This window comes from Coturnix japonica, chromosome 9 (genome assembly GCF_001577835.2).
Source record: "Coturnix japonica isolate 7356 chromosome 9, Coturnix japonica 2.1, whole genome shotgun sequence".
NCBI lineage: Eukaryota > Metazoa > Chordata > Aves > Galliformes > Phasianidae > Coturnix > Coturnix japonica.
In genome coordinates this window covers 8,045,577-8,056,991 of record NC_029524.1, presented here as the reverse complement: position 1 = coordinate 8,056,991, position 11,415 = coordinate 8,045,577, and the positions used below count along the sequence as shown (strand labels likewise).

The window sequence follows — 11,415 nt, the reverse complement described above, 5'->3', positions numbered from 1 at the left end:
TCTATTGCCTATTTAGGCACTTAGATTTTAGAATAAAAAGAGAATAAAATGGTTTTTTTTTTTTTTTTTTTTTTTTTTTTTTTTTTTTTTTTTTTTTTGTCCATCTGAGTGAAAATATAAAGGAAGAAGGGGGAAGATGAATTTTTTCCACTTACAGCTAGAGTGAAAAATGATCATCCTCTAATTACACAAAGGTCTGTACAGAAAAAGGAACTACTGGACAGTGCCATGGTCCTGTTTTGGTGGAGAATGCATTTTTTGCTAGTTTGCAGTAGTCTGGTCTCACTTTAGTGAGATCAGAAAGGCACCACTGTCTAAGTGGGGCATCTCTGTCACAGCGACTTTCGTGTTATTGAGTCTACAGTGCAGAAAGCATGCATGAGCTTCTTTGTACTCTGGAGTTACCACCTGTCTACCTGTATGTCCTTATGCAAGCTACTGCACTGCACGTCAAGTACTTCCAGATATTTTCTAATTCCTGTAATTTATATCTGGTTCCTCTGCCAAAATCATTTTGGCAGGCGTGGAAATTAACATTAGACAAGCATTGCATCCAAATGCTAATGGATAATTAGCTCTGTCTTCTACAGAATGCTTTTTTTTTTTTTTCTTCTTCTGAATTGCTATCAGACTATTTCAAACATCTCCTATAAGACACTGATCTTAAAATCCTCTTTAACTATTAAAAGGACCAGACTCTACTGTGTACGATCAAGAACTACAGCCTTTATACCATTCCTAATCTCATATCTACCAACAAGTTGAGCATATTAATTATAACAAAAGCCAGTGTCAGGGAAAATAAGTGACCAAGTTTTAGTGAGGGGGGAGGAAAAAAAAAAAAATGAAAGAAAAAGTAAATTGAAATAATTGCAACAGAGAAACAACAACTGGTGATTTTTTGTTTCCTTATTTCTTGCAAAATATATCAGAGCTGTACAAAAATGAGGTGCCAATCTTTACAACACATCATTTTTTCAGATGGTATTTATCTCTGTGCTCAGGAAAGGAAAACATTTGGGAACTACCTAATTGCCTTTTTCCATCCCATGACAGCACACCAATTCAATAGCAAGGTAGGAAGTAAAACCCAGCCTGCTTTCCAAAGCCACTCAGAGATGGATCAATAGGAGACTAAATAATAGTGATGACTAAAAAGTAATTTTAAAAAGTGGAGGAACATTACAGAATATTACCTGACCCTCAGCAAACTTCAGTTGGCAGTTGGGATCAGTTGGGATCTCTCCCTCTCCCAGAAATTATAGGAAAAGTAACTTTATGAGCTTTATAATGTAGGTGTCATTAATCCTACCTATTTGAAGAGGTTTTCAAGGAGCACAAGATAGAAGCTAAACGAAGATCAAACATTAGGCAATATGAAATTGTACGCACAAGAAAGACACACACACACGCTCCTACTTAATTCTCATTTCCTCCTCATTAGGATGTGCGTGACTGCACAGTTATGTCTTTAAAAAGCTGAGAAATCTGTGAGCAAGCCCGGGTGAACTCAAAGCCCATCTGCCCTCAGCTATTCTAAGTGCCTCCTTGCAGCTCAGTTGGCTGCTGGCTGCAGAAGAAAAGATCCTTTGAAGTACCTAAAATGAGCAGTTGTTTATAACACAGATAAACACACATGCCCAATGACAGAGAGAGAACGCAAGGAACATACTAGGGTTGGAATTTCTTCTTGCCTCCTTCTGTATCATTCCCCAGCTCAGTGTTCTTAAGCTTATCTTCTACTAGAAGTTACACCTAAATGACACATGGATGTTTTGCCATGAGTGTTTTGCCATGGGTGAGTGCAGAAGTACAGGCACTTTGCCTGACATGCATGGACTGGGGATGGAATTGACAGTCCTGATGCAGTGGTCTTCATCTCCAGATACCAACAAGAGATGTTTAACTAAGAACTTTCACATTCTCTTCAGATGATGCTGCGTAAATATGAGTAATCTAATTTTTCTGAGCATTTAGGAAGAATCAGTGTCATTTCCCACTTAAAATCAGTACATGTATTATAGACAGCTTAGAGGATTTCCTGTGTAGTTTACTAAATAGCGCATCTGGGGAAGATAAATCCTTCTAGGTTCTCTCTTTCTTTCTTTTTTTCCCCTCCTTTTAACTCCCCTAAAAGTTGTTTAAAGGACTCTGTGAGAAAAGGTACTTTATAACTGCTATTTCATATTGGATTCTGGAAATCAATAGATCAGACTTCAATTGGAGCAAAACCTTGATCTGTCAAAACTACTTGTAATTAGGCAAAACATGGTCCCAAAGTAGCTGTGGACATGTATTTCTACAAAGTAGTTAATTTTGTTTAATTAAATATTTTCTAAAAAACAAAAAATAATAAAGAGGATACCCAGTATTACAGACACAGTAAACAAAAGTAATTGCAGTTTCTGGTTGCCTGTTTACCAACAGTAATAATTTCAGACATAAATTAGAGCAATGAAAGAGTAAATTCCAAGTTGAGGGAGGAGCAAATAAAGGAGAAGGGGAAAAAAAGGAAATTTCAAAGTTCAGTCAAGCCTTTCTTTCTAATTATGCAGTGGCATTTTAGGTTTTGAGAGCATGTATTTAAGATGTCAAATCAACTGACTTGATGAATCTTTTTAATGTGAGTGAACAACACACTCTCCAAGCATGGTAGGCATGGTGATTCATGATTTCATTTTCAAAAGAAATTAGTGGGATCTGAGATGGTGGTATCTTACACGCTTATTTTATAGATGCTTACACAAAATAATCCTCTAAAAATAGTCAGAGAGCAAGAGAGGGCATCACCAAAGTAAACCCATGCTTATGCAAAAGCAGACAGAACTGCAGGCCTGCTCGTTTCAGGAACACATTTGGCCTCAGACCCTCCTCTTATGGCTCTAACAGGTTTAAATAGAGACAGAGGAGTCTAGTGTCTTCACAAAGCATCTCAGCCTTCCATGACAAGACTCCATCAGCAGAAAATAAGCATTGGCCTTCAGCTTTTTCCAAGCTGAGTTCCAAACCTTGATGGTATGTGGGATGCAGTTAAGAAGATAGAAGGCTGAAGGGTGGGCAGCTGCGTGACCATCAGTGCTGACGGTGGGAAAAGGAGGAACTGATGCTTCTACCCCACCAGTATTCCTGCTACTTCTCTGCAGCACACAAAGTAGTATCTGATGCACTTGACATGACTCACAAAGCATTCTGCATGCTAGAGATTAGATTGAAATTTCCAATCATAGCATAACTAGCAAGAAAACATAGATGGTGTGAGCGCATCTGATAATTGCTGGATGGCATCTGTCTAATCTTACAATAGTTCAAGTGTCCCAAAGATAAAAGTTCCTACACATTTCATGAATATAAGTCCTACTGGGAGACTGTAAGCACGCTGTCTAGGTGTGATCTCAAACCTGCCTGCACAACAGAGAAACGAGGCATGGCCACAGCTTCACCAGCGTCCTACTGGAGCAAAAGTGTCCATCAGAGCTTACATCTCAAGATGCTAAAAAGCTAAACCTGAAATGTTAGCATGTAGGTAAGTGGGCTTTTTTTTTTTTTTTTTTTTTTTTTTTTGTAAATCCTGATGCTCACTTAACCAATCAGCAATTCAGCTGTTTTACACACCACTTCATAAGCACAAGAATATGTACTACTCTTTTTAGTAATCTTGCTGCTTCAGAGCTCTACCTATTTATAACCTGTGTAACAGCTGGGGCAGAGCTGTCCTGGAATTCATAAAAGTGTGTCTGAGCAGACAGATGCTATGCGAGTCTCCTTCAGCAGAAACAGAGGTCAGTCCTTACAGATTTAGTTTGACATGACTGAAGATGCTGGCAAACCATATGTTACCTCGATTATAGAACTTCAGCTAGAAATTAAGAAAACAGATTCATGAGCTACAATTCGAACAAAGCCCACAGCAAAAGATTGAGCTAGGGAAGATGAAGGAACATCCCTTGGTTCAAAACATGCTGTTGAAGACCCACAAAGCAGAGAGCATTTTTTGCTGATTCTGGACTAATTTTTGACAACTAAAAGTTTCAGTGATTTCTATCTAGAAGCTTCTAAATATTGGAAGTACTTTTCTATGAAGTTTTGGTTTTGGCTTCCTAGAGCAGCCCCGTAACTGACAGATTGTTCTGGTCTGTACTGAAATTTCAGTAACAAGAGCTAGCCTGCCTTGCTGAGCAGGAGGTCAAAGGAAGCAGTGAAAGGAGGAGCAGGACTGGCTTCTTCTGCCAGCCACAAACTGGTCTTACACCCACACTTGTTATTTTGCTCAGAAACAAATCCTCATGGAAAATAACATCCCCTGCCATGATCCAATTGAACCATAATTTTTCCACGCCAACAATCTTTGTGCTCAGGAAATTGAAAAAGACAAAATTAGTTTAAATAAAACTAAATTATTGTATCGATTATGGGTTATTGTTTTAGATTTATCACTGTTTTATTCGGACTGGCCTTAAAATGAGATTTCTCAGCTTTGTTAGCTGTCATGTTTGTATTATCTAGTCCTCTAAGATTGTACTTGACATTTTAATGGGCACAGAAGCAAAGACAATAAGCAAGCATAAGGCCCAGCAAGAACTTAATTTAAGAAGAATAATGTTCACAGAAGTCTTTATGGGAATGTATGCGACACAAGCAGGCTCTTTTCAAGAAAGCTCTACCAAACCTAAATATAACAAAAGTTTCTACGATCCCCAAAATTATGAGAGGATTTAATTAACCATTAATGAAAGGGTAACCTCACAACCCTATTGAACACTTAAGAAATCTTTTTTTGTATTTTCTGTGAGTTTCTAAAATAATAATAATAATAATAACAACAACAACCATAGTTGAATCAAAAGATTCAAGAAGCATCATTTTGAAAGAACAGTCAACTTAATACTTAAGGGGACTATGCACCAAGCTATAGATCATAAGCAGTACAAGTGCTTTCATTTAGCTTTACACTGGAATCATTCATTCAAGCAAAAATGAATGCAAAGAGGCCTTGCAGGTCAGCACTTTGATAAGCATCAAAACGAATGATCATGTCTGCATGGATAGAATCTGCCGCAAAAGGCTTTTATTTTTTCTTTGCCATCGTAATATCTGTAAAAAGTAAGTAAACATCATTGGTCATTTTCAAGGAGGAAAAGATTACTGAAAATTTCTTGTCAGAACGTGGCACGTTGCCACTCCTTCTCTGCTTCCTGTGGGTTACAGTTTGCTGTGATTCAGATAAATGAAGTAAAGCAATATTTTTTATCTTGAGCTTTTGTTGACTTCAGCTCCAAAGGGAGCCCAACACGCAGCTGTACTTCCTACAGAACAGACAGTTTCCATTCTGGTGAGCAATGACTTGGACATATTTGGTTGCTATGCTGTGGGGAAATTATGGGGATTTAAACTAGCTTTCTAAAGCCAGGAGACTATCTGAGCTCTAATGAATGTTTAGAGCAACTGTATTGGTTTTTTTACTTTTACACGATAAAATCAAGATGAGCAGAGCTCAGTATTCCAAAACTGCCATCACATCAGTTATTGCTAAGAGTAGAAATGAGTGAGGTCAGACACTCCATTAAATACTTAAAAACAACTGTCAAAACACTCACAGTTACTGTAAAATTTCACAACTCTCCGCACAAATTGTACCTTCACAGTTGTACTTCAAAAAGAAGTGATGAAGCGTTCGGTAAGATAATAGCATATAAGAAACAATATGCATCTTGAGAACAGAGATATAAGATACAAGGTGGAAATAAACTCCAAGCCTTTAATTTCTCCTTTTCTGGACAGGCCTCTGTCTACAATAGATGCTAGCTGTTAAAGTGAATGAAGTCATTACTGTCACTAGGGCAAGCATAAGGTGCAGACAACGGCACAGTTTGAATCTGCCTTTTGTGCTATGGAGATACAGTCAATGCTTCAGTTCTTTGCCCTTGAGAACTGCATTCTCATCAGTTCTCAGAACAGGCTTGTACTCAAAAAAATGCTACCAGCCTTCAGCTCACATTTGTTCAGCTTTCCTACGATACCACTGTGTCCCACATATCCTCAAGCTTTGGCATTTAAACCATGTTTTTCCTACGCACCCAGGAACTGCACGCTCAGATTTTTTTCCTCCTGTGGACTCTCCTGAGGATAATTTTTATTCACCCCCCCCCCCCCCCCCCCACCCCCCCCCCCCCCCCCCCCCCCCCCCCCCCCCCCCCCCCCCCCCCCCCCCCCCCCCCCCCCCCCCTCCCCACATACAAACTTCTATTAGTCGGAAACTAAACATGAGGTTTGTGGGCACGTTACAGTGCAGTCTCAAAGTATTTCCTCTAATGCCCTGCTGGGCTGTCTGAATTGGCACTCTGCCTGTCTAACTAGGCTTTGTACTATGAGAGAGGACAGGAGAGAAGATGGGGGAAAAAGGGCAGCACAAACCTGGGATGTAACACCCCGTCAGCTTAGTTTCTGAACAGTATTTACGTGGTTATACCAAGCAGCATGGCACATGGCACAGAGCACAGCAAGTTCTGCACAGTTCCCTGCAAAACCACATGCATGCACAGAAGTTTGGCCTGTGCATAAGCGTATGACACCAAATCCAGGATGCTTGTGACCCTGGGGCAGCTAGACCAGAGCTGCTGCTGATCAGCTGTTATGTACACAGGAACATACATTGTTTGAGCCACCTGAATTTTCTCCTGGCAACATCACACATTTTGGTTCCTCATGCAGTCCTTACTCCAGAGAGAGGAAATTTCAAGACAGAGTAGAGATTAAGAAACTGTGCTGAAGTATCCTTTAGGTTGCAAAGTCACCAGCTTGGATGTTAGAAAACAGTAGATATGAAAGTCTCTGCCTTTGTAATTGTGGACCTTTTTAAAGTCTTCCTACTCAGTGATTCAGGCATAGATCCTGTGCTGTGCAAAGATGGGCATGTAAGAAGACAGAATTAAGGTTGCATAAAGCCATCTGTATACAGTCCTAACTTTCAAATTTCATCTCTTCAGTTTAATTTCCTTTATTTTTGAATAGATATTGACATTTTATCGAGGGGTGTGATATCTAAAGTATAGATATTTGGATTTTATGAAAAAGAAAGAAAAAACACCTCCTGCCGCGCTTGAAGCATGTGTTGGTCACATCACTTTATGGCGAAGGACAGAGTTCAAGACTAGGACACTGATTTCTGTGTACTAGTTAGGAACATGGAACAGCACTTAGCCCAGTGAGAGGAGCAAAGAAACGGGTTTTCAGTTCAACAAGAAGCTAGAAGAACATCACAGGAAAAAAGGGACCATATATTTCAAAGCTGTTTCTCTTCAAAAGCTGCCAGCAGCTTTTAGCCATTACAACACTGTGCCACCATCTACTGCTGTTATGGTAGGATGAGCCCCAAGTTAGTATTTTGGCATAGGAGAGGACTGAGAAAGACTAGAATTTCATCTTAAAAATACTAGGTTAGTAAAATTATTGAAACAAAAAAAAACCACACTCTAGAGCTTGTTTAAATCTCACCTAAAGCTATAAAACATCTCACAGGAAAGAGTGTTTCCTTGCTACCAAGTGTTGACATAGACAACTGAAAGAGGCACTAACACTTCTTAAACAGCAAGAAATAGTTCAGCAGGTCCTTAGCTAGTGAAAACAGCACAAAACTGGAATAGATGTCACCCTAAGGTTGATAGTTGGAAAAAAAAATTACACAGTTTTAAAAATAAATAAAAAAATAAAAGAAAATTAAAAAAAAATAAAGAATAGATACTATTAGTAGTAGATCCCTCAGAGAGTTTCTTCATTAGCATCATTGAGCTTTTTCATGTGGGAAATATTAATAAACCAGTAATACCAACAGCCTTAAACAAAGTAAAAAAAGCAAAATTAACTATGTTTCCTTGCTCATCTTCAAGCTCTTTGCATCAGTACTTGGAAACAACTTGAAATTGCTCAACTCTTCCAGAGTGTGAGAACAGCCTTGCACTTCCAGCAACTCCTTGAGGCCACTGTGCCATCTGTCAACTAGTAAAATACATTATGTGTTTTCTATATTGTATACAAATTATTTCTTAACATTCTTAAGACTCTTAAAATGCAGACAGTGGGTGCTGAGGTTTCTGCATAGTTTTCACACTTAAACAGGAGTAGATTTCAGCACCTGAAATGGTTGGTCAGGAGAATTTACCTTTAACAGTCACAGAAATCCTCACTCAAAATAGGAAAAAGGAAAACAAACAAACAAACAAACAAAAAAAACAACCAAAAAAAACACCACAACCTTTCATATATCTAGGTTCAATATAATCCTGGAAGAGCTTCTTGAGAACCGAGGCTCAGTATGTTGGTGTTGATAACCTACCTGGCACTGACCTAGCAGAAATGCTCAGACTTCCATGCAGAGGATGCTGGGCTACCCACCCCCCCAGTCCATCTCATTCACATACAAGAATCCGCAGAGCAAAAGGAAGGCTGCTTACAACATGATAGGGCGTTAAATGGCCTTCCAGATCTATAGCATGCCACTTTCAGCCACTATCCAGAGTCTAGATTTGGGTGCAATAATACAGCTCATAAAAAAGAAAACAAAATATTGCCCTCATGTAAGCAGCTACAATTTCTACCCTGGAATCACAACTGAACTAAAGGTATATTATATATTAACTATTAAGTAAGCAGAAAATAGAGTGATTTTTCAAACTAGTCTTATCTTCAAGCACCTTTGATAACTAATCAAGTTATTTCCAGGAATAAATATCTTTACAGTGAATTTCTCAGGCTGTAACACTGCTGCAGAGCCTCCTAGGATAGAGCTGTACAGATAACGTATGATGAAATGATCATCTGGTTCCCCCCACTTACTTAAAGTGGGGCTAATCTCCAAGCAAACAGCAAAAAAGACAGGGAAAAGCATATCAGTTCTTCAGTACCTTTCACTGGTGTGAAACCATTTCGGTGTAAAAATTGCCTACAATTAAACCTGTAAAATCCATAGAACAGGAAAATGCTAAGAGATGACATTGACAAGACTGCGATAAATCAGTGTCAACAGAATTTGACAAGTGTATTTGGAAACTGGATTCAGGACTGCTGCGCATTACATAATCATTTCATGGGATTCTGAAAATAAAAATTAAACTGATGACAGAAACAGAACATGACTTTTAAATAATGAATACTCCTGCACATACTGTTATTTCTTGCTGAGGCATTAGAGAGTTACTTTCCATCCACAGCACATGAAACAGAGATGATTTTTGGCTATGTGGAACAGGCACGCTTTTAGTATAGCAGCCTGCATCACTGTTAGAAGTCTTTGTGTGTAACATAGGATTATATAGAATGGCTAGGTAGCAAATGGAAACGCACAGCTTACTGAGTCTTTGGCAAGGGTGTATGTTCAGACACAACTGCTCCAGATCTTTCACAAAGCCTGCACACCTCATCCAGGGCAAAATTAGACCTCACTGGGGCCTTGGAAGTAAAGCTTCTAAGCAAGAGCCCTGCCTTCAGTGCAGCTGTGAGTGTTCTGAGGTCTGGAAACCAGACACACCTCCCAGTAGCTCTCCCTCAGCTGCCAAACAAAGGGTATCCTGAACACAAGCCTTCCTGTGCACCTGCAGTCGTACAACTGTTTATCACTAGAGATGTGTACCAAACTGTGTGTACCAAAGCAGATGTGCACCACCTATTGCCTGCACACAAAATGACCACATGTAAAATCCCAATGGAAAGAGAAATCCTTTTTTTGTATAATGTATTAAGGACATTATGCAACTACCACACTAAAAGGGTAAAGGGGTTTTTGTTTTTAAATACATTATGGTTTTGATATTTTCGTAACTATTTCTTAAACTTAGCCGACCATGAGACACAGATGAAAGTGGTATGTAATGACTGGTGACAACGTCTGACAGATAAATACATTCTCTTTAAATTCAAAAGATGTTGAAAAATATGTTTTTAAGTTCATGTGAAGATTCATTAAGTCGTTAAACATTCTAAAGGGCAGAAAGCTTGCATTCTGAGTTTTGGGTTCTTTTGGTTCATGAGGGAGGTCTGGCTGCATCTTTCCATCTGCTGTGCTAGCTGTTAGTGCAGATGGTCATAATCTGTACATATGGTACACGCATATATAAACCAAAATCAGCATTGTCTCAAGTTATAAGCAGGCACACAAAACAAGCTTGGATGCTTAACACAAGAATATTGGTAAAGGACAATTCAGAGCGTTTTACTTTTCTAGAGGAATTTTACATGGAGCTCAGGAAATAAATGTTTATTGGGGGAGGGAAACAACTCTCAGCTCAGAGAACACAAAACCTGGATCAGCAATTTGTTTGGAATCAGGTTTTGGCTTTAGCTCAGCCCTGAATCTGTGCCAAACTTTGTTTTAAATTGAAACAACCCTAAAATCTCCCAAGGTCCTGATGAGATAGGCACGACATCCAGAAGCAATACAGTTATCCTGGCTTTGGAGTCTGTGCTTTTAACTCAAAAAGCTGGAGGAGGGGATTCTATTTCTGACAGTTAGAAAATGGCTTTCTAGTCACGTAAAGAAAAAAAAAATTAAAAAATCTTCAGAAATGAAATGATCTTCAGATTTGTACTTGCTTCTTAAGCCAATCTTCCTACCACTAAATGGATATTGAAACTGATGGTGGTTTGAGAAGGGGCAGAAGACCCTGTAGTTAAAAGCTGTACATTCCAGTGAATCACAGGTAAACCTAACAGATAGGAAGCTGTTCTGCCACCGGTTGTAGCACCTGGTTAACACTACTGAAAACTTCATGAACCAAGGATAAAAAAAAAGTTCCATAAAGCCCCACACTTCTTATCAGGAAGCATTTCCCTTGTTTGAAGAAATCTGTAGAAGACATTCACAGTTTACATGTATACCAGTGTTTGCATCTATTAAACATTTAGCAGCAGGTTGCTGAAAAAAATCCATGGGAAAGGCAAGACATGAAGATTTCATCTGATATGAACAAATATATTTTTAACATCTCCTCTATCTCCTTGTGTGGCTTCTGTATTACAGCTCAGTGGAAACTCTCTTTCTTAGTGTCTGCCCTGCTATTCTCCTTGCTGGCCTCTCTTGCACTATGAAAAAGCCTCACATATTCAGCTGCAAGAATAGAAAAGGAAGGCATACTGACTTTGAAAGGATTACCACCGTTCTAGCATGACTAAGCTACTATTTTCTTTTCTTTCTTATTACAGGTTTGTTTTGTGAATTTAGATGCAAACAGAGATGATTGCAGCAATGAACAAGTGAAACAGGTAACAGTTTGGGTTCTAATAGCACGCACAGTGGGTATAGATACACCAGGACTTTCCAAAACAAACACAGAGCAAAATTCTATGGACAAATCAAAGCCAAACTTTAGCTTTTATAGAAAGCAATGCATCAAGAATCTTATATCATTTTAACACCTACCTTATTCC

At 38.9% G+C, this 11,415-nt stretch overlaps 1 protein-coding gene across 10 annotated transcripts in view; it reads left to right on the top strand.

The window, feature by feature from the left end:
- The window catches only part of SPHKAP (SPHK1 interactor, AKAP domain containing), a 62,445-nt gene that overhangs the window by 30,245 nt on the left and 20,785 nt on the right, over positions 1-11,415 (top strand). For all 10 annotated transcript variants that reach the window (XR_001557142.2, XM_015871399.2, XM_015871398.2 and 7 more), the window contains exon 4: positions 11,191-11,250. Coding sequence is in view for 9 of the 10 variants with exons in the window: in XM_015871399.2 (XP_015726885.1) it covers positions 11,191-11,250 (60 nt within the window). In the remaining variant the exon portion in view is untranslated. The remainder of the gene's footprint in view (positions 1-11,190; positions 11,251-11,415) is intronic.